Genomic DNA, 22,940 nt, shown 5'->3' with positions numbered 1-22,940 from the left:
GCAGGATGTCAGGCACTGAAAGAATGAACACAATAGATAAAAACCGTGATCATCATGGAGCTCACATTCTAGTGGGGCCAGGGGACAAACAGATAATTAGAGTATATGTAATAACAAATAAATTGTATCCTATGTTAGAAGATGATTTTTTTAGTAAAGAGGCTGCAGGAAGAGTGGGTGGTGAATGAGAAGGAGAGGTGTGATTGCAAATTTAAGTAGGGTGTTCAAGGTAGGCATGATTGGGGAGGTGAGGAAGCAAAGCATGCTTTGTGGATATCTGGGGAAAGTGGAGTCCAGGCTGAGGGAATGGCAGGGACAGAGGCTTTGAGAGCAGATTGTGCCTCGCACATTTGAGGAAGATCACATAGGAGAATATTCGTGGGCTTCACTGGATACTAGGCGAATATTAGGAGCTGGGGTCAGAGAGGGACCAGAGAGACATTGTAAGAACATTGGCTTTCAACCTGAGCTCAGCAAAAAGCCACAGGGACATTCTGACCCGAGGACTGATGTCATCTAACTTACTTTTAAAACGATCACTCTGTCTACTCCACTGAGAAAAATCTATAGGGAACAGGCAAGAGTGATAGCAGGGGGGCTATTTAGGAGACTGATATGATTATCCAGGATAGAGATGGTGGTGGCTTCGGCCAGGGTAGTAGTGATGGTGGTGGAAAGAAGTTCCTGGAATCAAGATATTGCATTTCATTCATTGCAGTGATTTACTGAGCACCAATTATATGCCAGGCATTGTGCCCAGTGTTGGGGATAATGAGCAAAAGAAGCTGCCATCTCTGTCCCTTGGAGTTTTCTAACAAATTGGTTTCATTCTCTCAACATCAGAAATGAGGAATCCAGTGCTGGGTCCCCCATATGTGGATGAGATCCAGAACCAGTTTTCACATTGTCTCTAAAGACCGAGGAGAGGATGATATTGTCTTAGTCTGCTGGGGCTGTCATAACAAAAATATCATAGACTGGTGGCTTGAACAACAGAACCTTATTTCTCACAGCTCCGGAGGCTGGGGAGTCCAGCGTCAAGATACCACTGAATTGGTTCCTGGTGAGAGTTCTCTTCCTGCTTGTGGAAGACCAACTTCTTGACTTCTGTCTGTGACCTCACATGGCCTTTCTGCAGTGCGTGTGTGTAGAGAGTGTGAGATCTGCCTCTCCTTCGCTCTCTATAATCCAATCACAAGGTCCCTGCTTCATGACCTCATCTAACCCTGATTACCTCCCAAAGGCCCCACCTCCAAATACCATCATGTTGGGTGTTAGGGGCTTCACTATATGAATTTGGGGAGACACAAACCTTTGGATGATAACAGACACCGATGACCTAGGATGACAGAAGTGAGTCAGTGACAGGGATATGTGCTACAAGTGAGGGCTGAGCAGAGCTTTTCTGGGCACTGTGCCAAGCGGGGCTGGGACTCAGGGAGGTGATGGAGGAGGCTCTGGCACAAAATCTAAGGAGACATTCATCAGAGGGTGTCAACCCTGCTTTGCACAGCCCTGAGTGCCCCTTAAAATTGGTGGTGGGGGGGGGTGTATAAACTCTGACAGTGGCTTCTCCATCTGTCCTCCTAAGAAACATTTGAAGATTCTCCTGCAGGGTCCAGTCGGGGATTCAAAGAGCAAAGAGGTCCAGGCTGGGAAGAACCATGCAGACCATCCAGTTGAACTCCCCCTTTCTACAGCAGATGAGGTTGGGATTCAGAGAGGGTCAGGGACTTGCTCAAGTCATTCAGGAAGTTCATGGCAGAGTAGAGGTCTCCCGACCACCATGCTTGCAGAAGCTTGATTTCTCCATCTCTTGAGGACAACGTAAGCAGTCAACATTTTTTATCCTTGGAATGGAGGCTCCCAGCTGAGCCAAGGCCTTCAGAAGCCTTTTACAACATCTGAAGGTGGTATCAGCTTCTGGAAGTGTTTTTGTCAGGTTTGTCTTCCAGGTGTATGATCCGATCCACCCATTCATGCAAAGAGGTGTTCCCATCCAGGACATCTGGGGCATGGTGAGTTCCCCGTCAGCTTCATTAACGTCTTTCTTTCACCAACATTGACTGAGACCCAAGGCTGAGTCAGTCACCAGGGAGGGAAGCAGTTGAGACACTGCCACCACCCCATTTGCTCAAAATCAAGCTGCCCCCAGCGTGGGCTGTTTTGTTTTTGGAGAGGCAGTCAGATGAAAAGGGAAAAAAAGGGAAAGCACTGAAGTCAGGCAGACCTGGGTTAAAATCTTGGCTCTGTCTGAAACTATTGGTGCGGTTTTGAGCAAGCTGCTTAATTTTCCCCAACCTTCAATTTCCTGCTCTTTTTTCATCAAAGGAAAAGGTATTCACCTTTGCTAGGTTATTGTGACGATTGTAATCAGTACAAAGTACCTGCTACATAATATGGCAAATATATATGTTCAACAAATGGGAATTATTGAATCAGGGGCAAAAAGAACCCCCAGTGTTGATAACACTTAACCCCCAAAAGTCTTAATCGTGATGGAATGGAAGGCGTGGTGATAGATTTCTGAGCAGAAGCAGCCTCCACAAAACCATTTAAAACACAGCACTTAGTAATAGCACTAGCCTTTTCTGGTTATTTGATGGGAACCAGCCCATTACACCACTGCCCTTTCTCTTCTGGACTGAAGGCAGCTTCCATTTTGATGTAGGTGATTAAAGGTCTCTGAAAAAGAGAAGACTGTGTACGTGTGTGTGTGTGTGTGTATGTGTGTATCATCCCAGCCTTTTGGTTTTTTGTTAAATGGTCTTTTAATTGAAATTTCAATAGATGGGTTTCTACCAGACAACAGGGGTCGGGAGGTGTATGGATTTTATGCTGATCACACCAAGATCGTCCCTCAGGACAGGGCATCCAGGAATTCGAGATGCTTCACACAAAAGTCAGGCGAGGTCAGGTAGCCTCACCCTGTGCAGTAAACGGTCTGCTGCCAGCTTTCAAATGGCCCAAAATGGACTTAACAGCAAAGCCTGACTTCCTAGTGAAGCCTGGTGCAGGCCACTTGGACACACGTTGCTTAATTTTAATGATTCATGATGATTCTCTATCATATACCAGTAAATGTACCGTAAAAACATTTTGTGAAAGAATGTGTGTCTTAGTAATGGGAACCTGTGCCATTCTGTAATTAAATCCTTGCCTGAACGTGGGGGCTGCTTGGGGTAGCAGGTGAGGGGCAGGGATTGTGGGAGTCTCCTGGGGTGGGGGTGGCTAGGGGTAGAGCCTGGGGAAGCGTAAGGAGGCAGGGGGCCTGGGGAGGGATGAGGAGGCAGGGCCTGGGGTGGATTGAGGACGGGGAGCCTGGGGCAGGGGTAAAGGGATGGGGCTTGGGGAAGGGTAGAGAGGAGAGGACTGGGGAGGGATAAGGGGGTGGAGCCTGGGTAGAGGTAAAGTGGTGGGGCCTGGGGTGGGGTTAGGGGCGGGGCCTGGGACAGGGGGTGGGGAAGAGGCTGTGGTGTGTGTGCTTGTGTGAGATTGGGACTAAGAGAGCAGAATGGATGGGAAGTAAAGGGAAAGATGGAGAATGAGAAAAATCAAGAAAAAGAGGCAGAAAAGTAGGGGGAGTGGAATTAACAGGATGTGAATGTATTCTTTGCTCTAGGCACCTTTACTCACCATATCTTATGTAATCATTACATTAACCCTTGAAGTAGACAGACTGTCCTTTTTTTGTCTCTTTCATGGACGAAGTGAGTCTGGGGATTTAACCTGCACCTGTGTGACTTAAACTGAAGTCCTTTTCACTGTCCTTTTCCTTTCTACAAAGGAAAGAGGCTTACAGGAAGGTGGACAGTGAGGAAATAGAGGCACACACACACAGAGAAAGGCAAAGGCAGAAAAGCAGAGACCAAAGAGGGAAACTGAGGCAGGAGCAAATGCACAAAGACTGAGAACCAAAAAGGGAGACAGAGAAGAGGGGAAGAGAGAACCATCATCAGAAGAGAGCTGGGGTTGGGGGGTTGGCAGAGCAAGAATGTGAATATGAATATAATCAGGAGTGAGATTAGCAAAGTGGAAATGAGCTGGGTTCAGCTGAATATGCACATTATGTGAAATGGTATAATACTCCAGATGGAAGTCCTGGAAATGATGGTTCTCTAGTTTCCCAGAGAAGCTATACCTGAGACCCTGACCATCTGCCTAGAGCTGAGGCGGAGGTTACTCAGGAAGAGATGCCTCTGAACAGAGTGCAGATGTCACATGCTGTCCGCTGGTTCTCTTGGTTCTCCCCCCAGTTCCTCAAGCCAGAGGCAAAGGCTCCATCCTCATGGTGTCCGGACCACCTTGCTTTAGGGCATGGATGGCTCGGGCAGGACACATCCGTGTGTGTGTGTGCGCACGCGCACGCGTGTGTGTGGCCCCTTGTACTCAGTGCACATCTGGAAAATCATTATTCTTTTTTGCTTTAATTTTATAAATGAGATTTGATTTTAAACTCACAAAGATAGCTGGTGCTTGAAAAAGAAAACCATCAGTGCGTCTCTTTTGTAGAGTGAAGAACTCTTTTGCAAAATGAATAATTACCCTCTGCTTAATCTATTTTGTATATTTCACTTTGCTGGTTCAGGTTTTGTGCAAGTGGGGGACAACTGCATTATTAATCATCACGTGTCCTGAATAGAATAGTGTATATTTTATCCTTACCGCATCCTTGTGAATGGGACAGGACAGGACTTATGTTCCCCGTCTTCTGGGTAAGAAGGATGAGGCTCAGAGAGATGAAGGATCTTGAACAAGGCCACCCGTCAGCTAGTAGAGAAACAGAGCCACAGGGGCCTGAGGAATGACAACCACATCGCCTCATCTCATCTATATCCCCGTAAGTTCCAGTAGAGGCGTGGTAGGTGGCCAGGTAGAGCCACCACAGTGGGTCATTTTGAGTGACGTGCAGGATCATGCTGAACTCCTCCATCTTACCTGGGACAGTGTGGGGGAGCGTTGGCTCCAGAGTCGAGAAGAATGGAATTCAAATCCTGAATCTGTTATCTTCTTGCTGTGCAAGCCGAAGTCCAGTCATTTAACCCCTGGGGGCTTCAGTTTCCTCATCTGTAAAATCAGGACAGAGTGGCTGGATGGATTAAAGGTGAGAAAGTAGATCAAGCATGAAGTGCTTAACAGGATCCATAAGCAACTCTTAGCCTTTCCCTCTTCCCAAATTACAGCCGAGGTGTCCAAGATAAGAGCTGTGGGCAGGAAGGTACATGGAGGCAATTCCCTAGTAATAATCATAGCAGTCACGGGCTGTCCTTATGGAGCCCATACTGGGGATAGAACATTCTGGACGTTGTTCAGGGAGAGGGGCAGACCGGATCAAGCTTGTTGTAGAACTGAGGAAATAGAGTCTTGGTCAGAGACACGAAATTGTGCAAAATCATGGAGCCACTGGGTGACAAATGAAGAGTTCAGACCCTGTCCTGACTCCAGTGCCTGTCTTCTCTAAACCCCTCTCTCCATGCACAGTGCTTGGAGTCAGCATTTGGAAAGGACTCTCTTTGCAGAGGGGATATAGAGGTTTCCAGGAGTTTCTCCATGCCTGTGGGATAAGGCAGTGTTCCTCAGTGCCTGCAAAGCCCTCTGGCTCTGCTGATCCGAGAAACAAAAGGGCCCAGGATTTCCTGTGGTGCTGTGACCTTCCTTTGCTCCCACTCCTTCCTCTGGAAAATTCCTACACCCCCTTGGGAGAGAGGTGGTACAGCCTGGGACCAGCAGCACTGTCTCTGGATTCCAGTCCTGGCCTTGGCAACACTTCTGTTTGTGACATCAGTCCAGTAAGTTACTTAACCCCTCTGGGCCTCAGTCTCCTCATCTGTAAGATGGGGTTGAAAGTAGAACCTGCATCTTAGGTTTATTGTGAGGGTCACATGAGTTAATATAAGTAAGGAACTTCCAAAACCACCCAGCAGTTAGGACTCTCAGTGTCCCCTCTTGTTATCTTCCCTCTTTGCTGGCATGTCCCCGACCTTGGGGGGGCAGAGTTTGATGCTCTTTCCTGCGATCCCGCGGCTCTTTGCACGCCCTCCGAGTCCTCCCCAGCCCAAATCACAGCTTGTGGTAGCGATGTATTTTCTTCTTGGTGACACCTGAGTGTCAGCTGCTTGTGGTGGAGAATCGGATGGATTCGTCTCTGTGCCGCGATCCTACCCATGCCAGGCACACAGGAATTGTACTGAGAATGAGAAATGGTCGGAAGAAGTAAGATCTGGACCAGACAGGAGGCAAGAACCATGTGGGGAGGAAAAAAGGGAGGAAAGAACCCACATGGCAGGAAGCCCGGGAAGGGGCTGCACCCAAGAGGGGCAAGGGCACCAAGCCAGAGAGGAGGTATGGCCTGGGGGGGCCGGCCCGATGGCAGTGCCGGGAGTAACACCAACGACAAGGATAACAGCTCACGCTGAGCCACCTACACGTGCAGTGATGTGGTCATCATTTTTTTGTTTTTAGAGGGAGAGCGAGTGCATCGCAGGTGGGGGTCCCAAGCAGATCCACGCTGAGCACGGAGCCTGACCGGGGGGCTCGGTTTCACGACCCTGAGGTCATGACCTGAACCAAAATCAAGAGTCGATGCTTAACCGACTGCACCACCCAGGCGCCCCGGGAATCGTGTGTAATATGTTACCTCCAGTCCTTGTGACAGTTTTAAAAATCGGGGTTAATATGTCCATTTCCTGATGGGGAAACTGAGGCCCAGAGTAGTGCAGCCGCCGATGGAGGCCACTGGGTCTGTGTGTAGTAAGCTGAGGAGTGAGCCCCAGATGGCTCTAATTCCCGTGCTGATGCTGGCTTCCCTCCTCCTGCTTGTTACCCTTGCTCCCCCCACGCTGCACCCCTTCCAGGGTGACTTGAGAAGCATGGGTGATGCAGGCTCCGGGCGAGGCAGGGGCAGTGGTGGGGAGGGCACGCCCCTAGAGGCAGGCCCCACCCTGTGCATTCGGTCAGGAATTCCATGATCCTTCCTGGTGGTTCGGGCTGTCAGCCTCTGCTTCCATCAGTTCCAGGCTGCTGGTGAGGTTGCCTCATCCCCCTCCATCCGCAGTCAGCCACAATTTTAAGAGAATCTATTACCCACATGCTTTTCTCCCAGACACTGATTTATAGATAATCGTGTGCATGGCGCATTCATGGGTGGATGAGGCTAGGGGGCGAGGGGTCGCCTGAAATGGGAGCCCTGGTGTGGCCTGGCAGCTGGCCTTTCAGAGCCCAGGCATTCCACACGGGCTGCCCCATTAGCTGAGTCAGTGCCCATTAGCCCCCCAGGTAGCCTTGATTAAGGACTCTGATCTCCATCAGGCCTGATCGCCAGCCTGCACCATGAGAACCCTTCAGCCTCTTTTTTTTTTTTTTCCTTCTTGTGCTCAGAGGCATGAAGATGAATGGCAGTGAGAGGCTGGCAGCCATAATGCAGGCATCCAAATGTGTCTCAAATGTTTGGGGAAGAACAAGGCTGAAACGTGTCACCCCTATAGCGTAAGGAAGAAAGAGACAGCAGAGGTGCCCTTGGGAGGTTGCTTGGATGTCATCCAGACCACCTTCTCAGTGCACAGATAGAGAGACTGAGTCTCAGGGAGGAAGGAGACCCACCCTAGGTCACGCAGACTTCTAGAGAAGACTTCTAGAGAAGTTGTCCTCGCTTCATAAAGATCCCAATCATACCGTCTTGTTAGTTCACTCCACTCATGCTTTTCTGCCTCCAAACCTCTGTTCTCCCAACTCCCAACCTTCCCTAACATTCCTCACCTCCCCCTCAGTCCCTAGGGAAACACTAACCTCAAGAGACAAGACCAGAACGTGTTAGAAGAAGAATCAAGGCCTGGGATTTCAGCAAGGTTTGGAAGGGTGTTTGGGGGTCTCTGAGTATTAGCTGCTCATTTTACAGACAGGAAGACTGCGGCCTAGCAAAACAGAAAGATTTGCTCAAGGTTCAGAGGCGTCAGCATTGTAAAATATATTCCCTGAGGATACTGCTGACATTCAAACTGCCCACATGATCTCATTCCTCTCCTAAATATCATTTTGCCACTTAATTTTCTCTTCACCTCCTACTCCCTCTCAACCCTGGTTTCTCCTCTGTTGAACATCTCTGTCTCCAATTCCCAGGCTCTGCTCTGCTCAAGGAGTAGGATCAGAGCAGACCTACTACAAGAAGCAGACCCTGGTCTGCAGGTGGGTCTCTGATGGCCCTGTTATTATCAGTAAACCCAAGAGGTTAGGGCAGGAAGTGTATAAGGGAGGAGAGCAATTGATAAGGCTGGGACCATTGGCTGCGCCCAGTCATGAAGGGCTTTGGATGTTAGACCAGGGGTATGTGAACTCTGTCCTGAGAGCACCTGGGGGCCACTGATAGTTTTGGGGATGAGCCATGGGTGTAGCTGCTCTCTGAAGAGGTAACTGGCCATCACTCAGGTTGATGGGAGGACACTGAAAGCTTATCATCAGTGATAAAACTTTCAACAATGTGCAGGGACAGTGTCGAGGGCCTTCCCTGGGGCAGTGATAGTGGGAAAGGTGGGAAGGGGTGGGTCTGAGTGACAACAAAGAGGTAGAATCAGGGGGATTCAGGTGCCATTCGGATGTTGAGGATGAAAAAATGAAGTCAGGTCAGAGATGTTTCTAAGGTTTCCATTTTGGGATGAAAGTGAGAGCATTATTCATAGAAGGGGGGCATGCAGATTGGAGGTGCATCAGCTTTTTTACACTAATGCTGCCTAACAGACAACCACAGTGTGTTGTTGTCAACAACTAGACGCATTTTCCCCTTTGTTACACACCTGGGTGGGCCAGGCTAGCCAGGGCTCAAGCTGCATTTGTCTCTAAGCTCAGGCTGCATCCAGTTCTGTCCCACATGCCTCTCATCCTCCTTGGACTGGCCACTACTTAGAGCCTGGTTTTCTCCTGGCAAGAAGCAGGAATGCCAGAGAGCAAGCCCAGCCAAACAGCACATTTCAGACCTTGGTTCCCATCATGTCTGCTATCATACTATTGGTCAAAGCAAGTAACATGCTAAGCCTGCATACAAAGGCCCGGGAAGAGAGCTCACTCTTCCCACCATCAGCCGTGGCAAGCATGTAATTGCATACTACTGTAGGAAATGAAGACTTGACAGCAGTAATTCATTCTACCACAGGGTACATTTTCCTTCACCCCAATCTCCTATTCCATGTTTTTTTTCCACGCTCTCTTTTTTTCCCCAAATATTTTATTTATTTATTTGAAAGAGAGAGAGAGAAGGAGAGAGCACACGCAGGGGGCAGAGGGAGAAGCAGGCTTCCCACTGAGCAGGGAGCCCGATGTGGGGCTCGATCCCAGGACCCTGGGATCATGACCCAAGCCGAAGGCAGACGCTTAACCCACTGAGCCACCCACACGCCCCAATTTTCCACACTCTCTTTTAAAGCACAGCCTCAGAGAGCCATCACAAAGCCTGGCAAGTCTCAGAAAGAGACTGGGCTTAGATGTTCACAACCCTGGGCAGCTTCATAGTATTTACAGTGGAACCAATAACGTCGTCCTGTCAGTATTATCATAGATACCAAAAGTTCTTTGAGTAAGGTCAGCACAGAGTAGATGCCCAATTAGAAGGTATGATGCTTCCCCTGTGGATTATCCATGCTAGCAGGAAATCAACCTTCATTACATAGATATTATAGATTTAGTGTAATCCACACATAAACTATTTACATTTGAACAGGGGATACTTGGAAGAGTAATTTTTCATCTTTAGGTATAGTCAGATTTTAGAAATCAGCCCGATGCTAATTTCGGTGTGGGTGCATCAGAGATTCCTCGTCTTCCTAATGCTTGTTGTCTAGCAACTGATACCCCTCGCAGTACAAGCAGCCGCCCTGGCTCTGGTCCCGGTGGTCATGGCTGTTGTCATGTTGTTTGTGATGATGTGAGGGAGCACAAGTTTTGAGGACCTGACTCTGGGACCTTGGGCGAATGACTATTTGAGTCCGAGTTTTTGTTTCCTTATTTTATAATGAGGACGCCGCTACCTTCCTCCTGGTACTGATCACGGGTCTGACCTGTGAGATGACATGCAGTGACATATGTGACAAGTGTCTTCCAACACGCCAACCATGAAGCAGGCTCCCAGTGATGTCATGCTCAGCCCGTGCCTCCCCCACCACACGCTGGGCCCCGAGCTGGGCTCCAGGGCCAGAGCTGCGAGTGAAGAAGCCCACGGTGGCCCACTCAGAGTCAGGACAAGAAAGGATGCCATGCACACTTACTGCTCTGGGGGCCCAGGGAGATGTCTTTCCAAGCTGCAGTGACAAGAAGAATAAATAGGAAAGTGGACAGCAGCCCGTGTCCCTGGCCTGTGATGATAAGTGATGACTGAGATGGAAGCAAGTGAGAATGGAATCGTAAGAGGATGACAAGGTGGGAGGAGAGGAGCCGGACAGCGGGCAGACTGGGGAAGAAGGGTTTGCACTTATCCAGCCATCGTGGGCAGGTGATGAGCTTCTCTGAGCTGTGGGGGACAGAGGGGGCAGGACCCTCTGGCTGCTTGCCTCATTCATGCCTCTGTGTCCTTTAGCAGGAGGAACAAAGACAAAGGTGGCAGGTGTTGCTGGTTCTGGGAACACCGTAACCAGCTTTGGAGATGATTTCATTCAAGCTGCCCCAAATACACAGATAAAGAAACTGAGATCCCCTTGGCTTTGCAGAGGGCCTACCTTGAAACTGCGACCATCCTTTATCTAGAAAGCACTTTTTCTTCCCACTAAAACAAGTTGCTAAATTGGCCTCTCTCCTATCCGGGAATAATTACAAAAACACAAACATCTGTGATGTTTTCAGCGAGAAGAAATGTGCCAAAGACCGTAATGCAGACTTTTCAAAGACATCACTGATCTTTCTAGCAGATAGGTGATATCAATGTTGTTACAGATGAGGAAATGGATGCAGAGAGGTGAAGCCACTTGATCAAATTCATGCAAATGCGAAGTGGCAGATCCAGGGTTTGAATCCACAACAAGATGATTCCAGGGCCCGTGCTCTGAACTACTCTCCCACAATCTTATATGATTAACATGAAGGCAATGTCCACTTTGAAGTGATTTTGAAGAGCCCACACAAGCTAAACTCAAGATTGATCATAATTGAGGGATTCTGTTGTTTTTACCCAAGGGTTTCTGGAGTGAGAATGTATGTAACATAAAATGAGAACTGACTAAAAAGGACCTAGGAGACATGAAGAGTAAATATTTTAAAACCAGTACAACTCATCTAGAGCTGATAATACAGAGTTTTAATAACTAGCATGATGAAAATCCACATAACTGAATTCCCTTATATGAACCACTTTAATGAAGAGATTAAACTCTTTTTTAAGGTCTGCATTATCAATCACATCTAAATGTATATTTTAAATCTGTTAAGGATATCTCAGATTCATTATATTAAAAAAATATAATCCCTGTTTGTAAATGTAATAGATTCTCATTACAGGAAAGTCTGAGATGTCAGAGGAATACAAAGGAAAAAAGAAGTCCTAGAAAATGTTGCCAGGTATATTGAAGCATTGAGATCATCCATGCAGGGAGAAGGATGCGACAGTAGTGGCCAAGAGCCCTGGGTTCTAATCCCGCCTGACTCCGAGGCTAATCTAGTGATTTGGCCAAACGTTTTGACTCTCTGAGCTTGTACCTTACCTTCTGAAAAAATGAAGCTGAGAAGATGTGACCTAGATGAGCTTTAAGAGCTGTTTCTGCTCTGATGTGAAATAAAATTCTATTTTAGAAATTTCATCAACACTCATGTTTATACTTTCCATTTCCTTGGCAAATACCTGTCCTGGTTATAAGAAAGTTTATTCTAGTCTTCAGCAGAACTGCCATTATTCTAAATGAACTCAGCCTGAATTCATGAAAACTACAGTGTATTTATGTATTCATTCATTCATTCATTCATTCAGCAAATGAGTTGCCTACCCCTCATCCGGCACTACACTAATCACTAGCATATCGAGATGGTTACGTAAAGATTTCTGCAATCCAGAAGTTCCCAGTTTGGTGGGGAGAACAGGCAAATTAAAAAAAAAAAAAAAAGGGTTTATTTACCCCATTGGCATAGACATTACTATCGTAAAATATACCCCCTCACTTATTTATGTACCAGGCAGTGCAGTGGGTGCTGGATGTGGCAGTGAACAAGACAGGTGCAGTCCCCTCATTCAAGGAACTTCTGTGGTGACAGGAGTAAGGGAGCATGGGTGATTGTAGCCAGCACATGGAAACCATGCAAACTGTGTCCCCGGAGTGCTCTTCTTTGCTAGCCTGGCTGCTCTGGGTATGCAGAGGCAGAGGTGAGGAAGGGACTCCTAGAAGGAAGTGGTTAATCCTCAGGTCTGGCTATCAGAAGCTTGCATCTTGCAAGAAGGAAATGCTTGGTTGTAAATAGTGGAGAGTTAGCTGAGCCAGCAAAATAGGAAATTGGAGTCAATAAAGCCAATAGCCATGGCATTGATGGAAATCTTACTGGAGACACCCAGCCCAACTGCAAAAAGCGATCACAGCTAACACTCAAACAGTGTCTAGAAAATAGAGTTTAGGGATTCAGAAAGGCAGCATAAATAACTGACTTTCACTGGCACTCAGAATTGATGAACTTCTACTCCCAATTTTCCATCTTGCAGATGGGGAAGTTAAGGCCCAGTAAGAAGGAAATTACTTATCCAGTGTCCAGAGTTATATTCCAGCATATATCAGAGTGGAGTGCTGTCTTGGAACGGAAGGGGAGGAGGGAGAAATTTATTGAGGATTTGCTCATTGGCTGCCTGAGCCATGAACCTTACCCTTCACTACTTCAATTTTTTCTCACAGTCAGCTCTGTGAGGTTGACGTTACTATCATTTCCATTCTATTAATGAGAAAACTGAGACCCACAAAGGTGAAGTGACTTCCCCAAGACCACACATCCAGGGAGAGAGAAAGTGAGGATTGGAACGCAGGCCTGTCTGCCTCCAACTCTCTTTCCCCGTCTCACTTCCTGTTCTCCAGGCAGCCTTTTAGGGGCCTCCGGGGTGGATGCTTCTCATTTGCAAAATATATATTTGTTGTATAATGAGTGACAGTAATTAATGGTCTGTTCTGAGGACTGGGAAACCTGCCTGGTAAGCACATAAGAGAGAAACACGGACGACAGCAGCACCCTTTCTCTGTATAGATTTCTCATTCTCACTCATATTCCCAAGAGGAGGGAAAGGGGACAATGGACCTGCCCTCTCCTGCAGAGTTACAGATTGGAGAAATAGGAACCCACTCTGTGCCCTTTCCCTGAAGAAGAAAGGCCCTCCATTCCCATCCCTTCTTGCCCATTCCAGCCTGACTTCCTGTCCCTCGACTGGAGGCAACCACATACCTCTTCCATTATGAATCATGATGTCTGTGGTTGTGGCAGATCATAAATCAGCCCTGAGAGCCTCGAGGACAAATGCCAGAACTTTTAATATTTAATATTAGACGTATTTAAAGTGGTGAATATTTCATGATGGGGCTGTCGCATTTTAACACATCATTAGTGACTCCTAACTCCCCCCACCCCTTTTTGGTAAATTATTCTCATCTAAATCTCCAGGATCTCAGCCTTCTTCCTCCGTTCTCCTCACCTTGGGCATGCAGCTCATTAGGCTGCACACACTTACAGCACACACATTTGTTGGATGACTCGAACTTGCTATTGGAGAGGAGAGTTACAGAGAGCATGCCTGCCTGCGAACAGCCCCCTCCTCTATTTACCAGGTATCCAGAGAAGAGGAAAAGTAGATCCCTCTCTCTCCCTCTCTTCTGTCTTTCAGCTATCTTATTCTGAATATTTTTTAATGCTATCTCTGACCCATCCTTCACTCCTTATTCTGTCTTACTACCATTTCAGTTCAACCGACATTTATCAATCCCAGGCTCTTTGCCAGATACTTGCTAATGCTGGGGTTACAAAGATTAATCAGCATCATAATGTATAAAACAAATTAGAGAGGTTTTTTTTTTTAACACTCAGAATGCTTTGTATAAGGTCAAACGCATAACATTTTTAGTGAATGAGTGAAAACAATGAGGTGGTTTGATAAATACAAATGTTTTGAGATCAGGAGTTATGGGTTATAGTTGTAGAACCTGTGTTGCCCTAATATATATTCCCTGCTGTGTTTTGTTTTGGTAGCACAAGGTTGAAAAAAAACCTTGATTCACAAGATCTGTAGTTGTAAAAAGCATGGGCTTGTTAGCACTTCAGCTCCCAGTCTCCATATCTTCCTCAATGAAACAGAGATGACAGGAGAAGGTGTTTTTGTGGGCTTGCTTGTTGGTGGTGGTTTTAAATGAGGTTTGCATAAAATGTGTTTACTGGGCCACTGGACTGAATGTGACTATGCTCTCCCATATCCTAAATTCTAGTATGTAACATCTGAACGTTTAGCCTTCATTTTTTTTTTTTTTTACTATTAATGAGATTTAAAAATAAAAATTTTTAGGGGAACTTAAGATCTAAAAGTTGCAAATTTCCTAAATCTCTCCCATTGAATTATACATTTCCGGGAAACATGGTTCAAAAACTCTCAGGTCAGGCCAATCCAAATCACTGTAGGATTGAAGAGTTGCAGGTTCATCTGTGTGTGTGTGTGTGTGTGTATGTGTGTGTGTGTATGATCACCCAAAGATGAGAAAGAAGGCAACCTGACAGCAATATTCTAGAAATTTACAAGCCATCACAGATAGTTAATTATTCATTCAACTCACAGCATTGATCACCTACTCTGTTCTAGGCAGTGTGCTAAGACAGGGCAGTTCTTATCAGCATCTCCCAAGGTGTGGACCAGGGTCCATGGTCCATAACAGGTCCATCTTGTGACCTGTTCCACCAGCAAGCTTCCTAAGGTGAAATAGGTTTTGGGAAAACTGTTTAGATATCGCTTTCATGAAGAATCACACACCACTGGCTCTACAAATAGTCTAGTGTTTCCCATTCATTTTTTAAATAGAATCTATGTTTGGTAAGGCATCTGTGAACATTCCACAAATACACCTTAGGAAAAGCCAATAACAAATTGAACCTTAGTCAACCCAACCTTAAGGAATATACAGTGGTGCAGGACTGATAACTGAAGAGGGTAGGACAGAGAGTTTTGGAAAACCCTTCCAGGATTCTGAACTCTGAAGATATACAAACAAGGAAACTAGACATGTGCTGGCCACCCAAATTGAGCTTGGCCAAAGGGAGAAGATGTTAAAGGCACTGTGGGATACTAGCAAGAATTCATGCAACCAGGCATAAGATATGGCCATAATAAAATGTTGCATGGATACATGGGTGGATGGATGGACAGGTGGATGGATGGATGGACAGATGGATGGATGGATGGACAGAGAGGAAGGGAACAAGAGGGTAAAGGTGGGGAGGGAAGAGGAGGAAAGGAAAACCAACTAAGACGAACAACAATAACAACAAAACAAAATAAAATCTGGAAATGATAGATGAAAACAAATTGTCTAGAAGGGGAAATCAAAGGTATCTTGGAGGAGGTAACATTTGATTTGGGGGCTTATGGACAAACATGAATTGTTCATTCAAGTGGAGAGAATTCAAATTTCTGATTATACTCTTAGTGCCAATCTACTTTATCATAATTTAAATATTCAAAAATAGGACCTCCATTTGTGGCCACCAGGTCACTTCCTGTTCCCCTCATTAACCTGTGAGCCCTGTCAGTGTCCAGTCTCTGCATCTTCAGCATGGGGCCGAGAACCTGGCAAGGAGTGGGGTCAGGACTTGTTGAATGAATACCTGAGCAGCTGAATAAATGAATAAACCCTTTATTAACCACAGCAGTGGGTAGACCAGAACAGGCTCTTTCCCTGGGCCTTTTCTAAAACCAGGCAGCCCACTGAGAAAACAAGGAAGCCAGGGGACAAGGCTGTTTGGGGCAGGTAGTAATTCACAAACCCCTTTCTCTTTTTGCTTACAGGAGAGTGCAGCTGTCATGAAGGCTATGCCCCCGACCCGGTTCACAGACACCTGTGTGTGCGCAGTGACTGGGGACAGAGTGAAGGGTGAGTAGCAAAGGACATGAGCAGGGACAGCAGAGGGCCAGCCCCACTCCTCTGCTCTGTTACTACAGGCCCCAAAACCGCTCCACAAAGAGGACTCTTCTCTACAACAGTTGTGTTCCTGTAAGACTTGATGGGCAATGAATCCCATTTCCCACTGAATCACATTTTAGTATTAAAGGTACATGACTGATGAATCTTCTAGAGAACAAAGGCTCAAATTTAATTCCCCCTCCCAAACTGTAAGTAATCAATAGACACTTCCTTAACTGGACTGATACAGAAAGAAAATGGGGTTTTTGTCCATAAACTCCAAAACAGACAAGTAGTCTTTAAAGGGCTGAGTCCTTCTGTGAGATGGAGACATTCTCTTATAAAGAGTCTTAACCCAGTACATGGGTTTGAACAACATGAGTTTAAACCACACGGTTCCACTTACATGCGGATTTTTTTTTCAATAAATACAGTACAGGATGGTAAATGTATTTTCTTTATGATTTTTCTTAACATTTTCTCTTATCTAGCCTACTTTATTGTGACAATAAAGCATATGACACATATAACCTATAAAATATGTGTTAATCAACTGATTACGTTATCAGTAAGGCCTCCAGCCAACAGTAGGCTATTAGTGGGGGGCCTGGCTGGCTCAGTCGTTAGAGCATGCGACTCTTGCTCTCAGGGTCATGGGCATGGGCGTGGAGCCTACTTAAAAAATAACAAGAACTACATCAAAAATGAATGATGTACTGTATGACTAACATAACATAATAAAATTAAATTAAAAACAACAGCAACAACAACAAAATAAAACAGTAGGCTATTAGTAGTTAGGGTTTGGGGGAAATCAAAAATGATACGCAGATTTTTGACCATGTGGGGAGTGTCAGTGCTCCTAAGCCCAGTGCTGTTTAAGGATCAGTTGTAATTACTTCTGTGAACTTTGGTTGTCTGTAAGGCTACTTTTAAGCAGTGTCCACCTATGAATCCCATCTGACTAATATCATCTCCTATCCCCTTTTCTTTCTCTCCTGTTCTTCCCACAGACCTTGGCCTTACACTACACTCGAGAGGGGCTATGACCTAGTAACAGGAGAACAAGCCCCTGAAAAGATTCTCAGGTGAGTTGACAGTCCTGTTGGGGCATGATGCTGGGGAGGGGAGCAGGGCCTGGGGAGGGATAGTCGTGCATCCCTAGTGGAGCCTGTGAGCCTTTAGGCTGCGCTGAGTACAGGGGAACTCTCATTGGCATGAATGTACCATCCTGGCCCGGGTTGCTACGGGAATCGAATTCCCATGTGTCTGGCATCTAGACTTAATGGACTCAGATATCTGAATGGGGGAAGACATGGTTGATTATCTAGTCCAGTGCTTTAAAAATATTCTACAACCATAGAACCTCTTCCCGCCACCTCCCTAGAATCTTGTGTGAAACTTCAGTACTTCAGCTGATAAAGACATACAGCAGAGTAAGTGGCAGAACCGGGAATCAGATTTTGGTTCAAATTGATGCAGAGTCCGTGCTCTTCACCTTTGTGCAGACCACCCCTGCTGACTTAGCAGTCACTTAGAGAGCCCCTGTTGGCTCTGAGGATTGCTCGGGACAGCAAAGCTGAAATAGTCCCTGTCCTCATAGAGCCCACTGTTTATTGGGAGTCGGGACAGGTGGTCAGGAAAAGAAAACTAGCAACACAAAGCAATGCATGGGCTGAATGATTAATAGGTTTAAGAGATGGCCATACAGGTCTGGGCAAGGTTGGCCAAATTGTGCTATAGAGAAGGCAGGGGACTCAGTTGGGTGGGGAAGAAATGGTCCTAGAAGGGTGGAGGAGGGGCCCCTATTTGCTGTTTTCTCTCTGCTTCCCAGGGAGTTCCCCAATGGAAACTCTTACATTGCAGGTCTACTTTCAGCTTGGGCCAAGGACTCTGGCTTCCTGTCAGCAAAAGCTTTGTGGTTCCGCCTGTGGAGCTCTCCATCAACCCTCTGGCCAGCTGCAAGACAGACGTGCTCGTCACGGAAGACCCTGCAGATGTCAGGTAGGGAAGTCATCCCCAGTGTCCTATACCAAGGACTCTTGGGCACACTGGAGGCCTCTCTGTTTCAGCATCACGGGGACTTGTGCAAAGAAGTGGTCTTCATATTGTTGAAGTAGGCACCTGCCTAGCGGATGATGTGAAGAACACTCTCCAATATGCCACGCTCCACCCTCCTTTAGAAGTGTGCTCCATCCGTGGGCCTCAATGCCTTATATTTCAACATTATTGCACTCCTTCTGGGTTTATATAAAATATGAGCGGGCTAACACATTATCTGGCTCATTCTGGGATTATTAATGATTATGTCTTATAAAAGAACATTACTTAATCGTATACTAGAGAATCATGAAAGTGAAAGATTAGAGAATGAGGTGCTTTCTATTATGACTCTGGTACTGGGAGCAGACTTTGGGCTAATCCATAGATTCTTGATGTCCAGGTCAAATTTATTTGTTCTTTACTCATGAAGGGATGGAGACTACATCTTTTCTTACACGTTTTGCACCTTGTAGTTAACTTCATTATAGACTCACTCTACTGTGTTGTAATTAGTTGCTTACATATCATTCTGTCCCATTATGTGGTGAATCTCTCAAGGTCAAAGAAAATAACTTACTTAGCTTTCTAATCTCCAGTTCCCAGCACATATTGGACAACTACTAGTTGTTTATTGATTTAATTAAACCAGTGGTCTTACATCTGATCCCATCACTATTCTGGAGATTTCTAGTGGAGGTGGGTTTTGGGGGTTTTTCCCCCACCCAATTTGATTAGGTGAAGCATTCCAGAAATTTTAATATTACCAAAAATGGACTCTGATTTTACTTTTTTTTTTTTTTTTTTTTGCAAGAGAGAGAGAACATGCATGAGTGGGGAAGGGGGGTAGGGGCAGAGGGAGAGAGAGAATCTTAAGCAGACTGCATGCCCAGCACGGAGCCTGACATGGGGCTCGAATTCACGACCCTAAGGTCATGACCTGAGCCAAAATCAATAGTCAGATGCTTAACCGACTGAGCCACCCAGGTGCCCCTCCAATTTTCCTTTTGAAACTGGCTCATAAACAGTTTGTTTACTCCTAAATTGGAACTGAGAATCATGCCTTACTACCCTACTCCTTGTGATTGTGCATAGCTGGCTTTGGGCCATTCTGAATCAAGATGTTATCGGTGTGTCTGTGGCATCTTGATAGGAAGCTCTCAAACCCAACTCCTTGGGTTGTGTTTGAGTTGGTCTCTGCTTTGCAATTTGTTTATTCTCACCTTCTCAACTGTTCATGGACAGATGAACCTAGCATGATTTTTCAGGTTGTTTATATTTCCCAAAAGAGGTAGTTTTAAAAAGAATAGTTTGTTAAAGGGTAGCACTTAGGAAATGAAGTTATAATTAGTAAGAACTGAGGTGGTTTTACACACACACATTTTCATGGCAGATTACCATTATTTCTATTCTTGATAGAAGTCAGTGAGACTTCAGTAAAGCATGTGCTAAGGTTTCTTTGCATTGCATATTTTTAAAGATGGAGCAAAGACCATCTGGTTGAAGAACCATTCTTAAGGAGACCCAGTGACCTTGATTGAAATCAGCTGAAAGAAGGTCTCCCGTAGCTTTCTTTTGAGTTCTGTATTGTTGACATTGAATTTGTAGTTTCAGTGAAGCTACAAATGTCCGACTGGCTGATGTTAACACTCACTCTGGAGTTGAACGGCTCTGAGTTGGAATCCTGTCTCTACTGTGTTTGGACTATGTGATCCTGGCCAAATTCAACTTGCTAACTTCCCATTTTTTTAACAAAATGGGGATATTAATAGTACCTTCTTCACATGGTGTAACAATAATAACTCATAGCTATTGATTATTTACTACATGCCAAACATTTTGCTAACATTATGTCATGATATTCTTACAACCCCATAGGATGACGTGATTATTATTTTAATCCAGATTTTTAAAAAAAATCTGAGGCATAAGGGTGATGACTTCAGTGTTAAGTGATGAAGCCAAGATTCAACCCATCATCTCTTCAGCTCCAGAACCCATGTTCTTAGCTATTTAATGAAACGTCTCCCAAGAGTTGTTGTAATGATTAAATAACATAAGATATGTAAACACTGGCATATAATATATTCCAGTGTTGCATTATACCAGTGTTCACTGAATTGAATTCCAACTGCAGTAGAGTTCGAGTAGAAACTGGTGATGGTGGGGAAGGCAGAGTCAGGAAGGTTTATACTATGGAGGGCTGTTGAGAATGACCATAATCCACAGCGTGACTCAGTTGCCTTTTCTGATCCAGTCTGAATTATACTGAATGACAAGCCAGACAAGAAAGGGCCCAGAATATTAATCTATAGAGACTCTAAAACATCTTTGGAAATGTAAAAAAAAAAAAAAATTGAGAAAAGTTAAGTACTAGCATGCATTTCAGAGTATTATATGTAGTTGGAAGGAATATAGCAGTAAGTTGAAAGGGGTGAGACCTCCAAGGGGCATGAGCCACTAACGAGTTGCTTCTTCTCAACTCCTGCTAAGAATGCTGTGCCTGGTTACATGGAGCACACCCTAGCACCAAACTGGGGCCAGAACAGAGCTGCTCAGGATGGGAGAGGGGATGGTATTCTGCAGCTATGGGTACTCCTTCTTAACCCTTTCTTCACAAACCACTTAGCTTCTCCTTTAAAGAAAAGTTACACAGATATTTGAAGAATATTTGGTTGATTAGGGCACTAAATTATTATCTTGCTTGGGGGTGACCTCATGCATTCATCTGGTCTTAGAGCAATAGCAGACAGCCTTTTAAGTCTTACCTTCATCTTACCTCCCACCAGTGCCCATTGGCTTCCCTACAAGGGGGGATAAAAGATTGTAATCATCACCATTCAAAAGAATCCATGCTATGTAGGTTGAGTTTTCCAAGCTGCACTAATAAAGCTCCTTTGACATGACATTGCCCAGGCAAGTGATCATGGGTGTTTAAAGAATTAATAAGTTTGAGTCAGATGATGTGTTAGAAGTTAAATAATAGATCATAATTATAGATAGCCAATAATAAGCCATAGAATCACAACCAAGAGATGAGAGGAAAGGCTGTTCCAAAGCCAAGTCAGAAAGAAGAAAGATAAGCATTACAGCAGAATTGGAAGGAAAACTTAAAGATGCTTTGCCTATTGATTTTTGTTGTTGTTGTGTTTTAGTTTGTGGGAAGTTATTTGGAAAGTACAGAATCTCATACTATGGAAGGCAGAGCAATTTAGCAGTCAAACGTATGGGCTCTGGACACCTGGGTGGCTCAGCCAGTTAAAGGTCTGCCTTTGGCTTAGGTCATGATCCCAGGGTCCTGAGATTGAGCCCCTCATCGGGCTCCCTGCTCAGCGGGGAGTCTGCTTCTCCCTCTCCCTCTGCCTCCTCTCACCCCTGCTTGTGCTCACTCTCTCTCTCTAATAAATAAATAAAATCTTAAAAAAAAAACCAAAAACATACGGGCTCTTCCCAGTTGGGTGGCTAAATTTAAAACAACTGATGATAAGAAATGTTTGTGAGCATTAGAACAACTGGAACTCCCATACCTTTTTAGTGGGAATATAAGCTAGTATGTCCAGTATGTAAATCTGTTGGGCAGAATATACTGAAGTTGAATGTCTGCATATGGTGCAACCTATCAATTCCACTTCTAATAATATACCTAGCAGAAATGTGTGTATATGTCACAAGTAATGCATTCAAGAATGCTAATAGCAACATTCATTTATACTGCCAAAAAAAGGGTGGAAAAGCCCACGAATGCCCATCAGTGACAATACAGAAACTAAATCATGAAGTGGTCATACAATGGACTACTACTAATGATGAGTATTAACAAAAACAACAACCCCACACATCACCGTCACTGAATCTCACAAATATAATAATGGAGTTATGGAAGGCATACAAAAAACATGTTTATGTGAAGATCAAAAGCAGTAAAAATGAATCTGTACTGTTAGAAGAAATGATAAGGATTACTTTTGGGTGAGAGAGAGGGCAGTGATTCGTGAGAAGCATGGCGATTTTTGTGATGCTGACAATGTTTGATTTCTTGATCTGGGTGATGGTTATATGGGTGTTTTCACCTGTAAACATTCACCAAGCTATACAGATACGATTTACACACTTTTCTGTATGTATGCTGTATTTTGATTAAACATACAGCTTATTATGTAAGGTAGTTCATTTTTTTTTTTTTTTTAAGCATTGGCTACAGGAACTAACTGAACTGCCTGAGTTCAAATCCCACCTCTACCACTTGCTTAATGGGCGAGTTTTTCTGGAACTGTGTTTTTCCTTGTGGATAATGTAGACAGAAGATTATACCATGCAGGGGTGTGTTGAGAATCAAGTGACATGATACATTGTAAACACTGAGTTTGGCACATGGGGAATTTTCTAGAAGCATTAGTTATTATGTTGGTTGTTACTGCAGCATAGTATAGCAGATTTTTGTTCTCTCTCTTTTTAATTCTTTTCTCCTTTTGCTGAAAGGCTACATCCAACCTTAAAATCAGTAGTGTTTTAGTATTGAGAGCTCACATTAATCCCTTTGTCATGGGGTTTGAGGAAGACTTAAATGAGCTTTCAAGGTCTCAGTGTGGGAGGTCTGAGGGCTTTATGTGTATGAAAAATATGTGCAGAAGGAATGAAGGGGCACATGGACAGTGCACATGGAGTGCGTGGGGGTGGGGTGTGTTTGGAGAAGGAAGAAGCAATTCCTGACCAAAGGAATTAGGAACCTATTTGCAGGAGAGAATATTAACAATTAACCTTGAGTTGTGGATAGATTTTGGCTATGTAGAATCTAAGGAAAGA

At 45.0% G+C, this 22,940-nt stretch overlaps 1 protein-coding gene across 6 annotated transcripts in view; it reads left to right on the top strand.

Moving 5' to 3' along the window:
- The window catches only part of ASTN2 (astrotactin 2), an 877,839-nt gene that overhangs the window by 407,585 nt on the left and 447,314 nt on the right, over positions 1-22,940 (top strand). For 5 of the 6 annotated variants that reach the window (XM_032419129.1, XM_032419128.1, XM_032419126.1 and 2 more), the window contains 3 exons: positions 15,983-16,067; positions 17,111-17,185; positions 17,964-18,101. In XM_032419129.1, coding sequence (XP_032275020.1) covers positions 15,983-16,067; positions 17,111-17,185; positions 17,964-18,101 — 298 coding nt within the window. The remainder of the gene's footprint in view (positions 1-15,982; positions 16,068-17,110; positions 17,186-17,963; positions 18,102-22,940) is intronic. The other variant, XM_032419127.1, reaches the window with a different exon arrangement.

Source organism: Phoca vitulina, unplaced genomic scaffold (assembly GCF_004348235.1).
Source record: "Phoca vitulina isolate PV1807 unplaced genomic scaffold, GSC_HSeal_1.0 scaffold21, whole genome shotgun sequence".
Taxonomy (NCBI): domain Eukaryota; kingdom Metazoa; phylum Chordata; class Mammalia; order Carnivora; family Phocidae; genus Phoca; species Phoca vitulina.
Note: the sequence above shows the minus strand (reverse complement) of the source record. Positions and strands in the feature narration are given on the sequence as shown.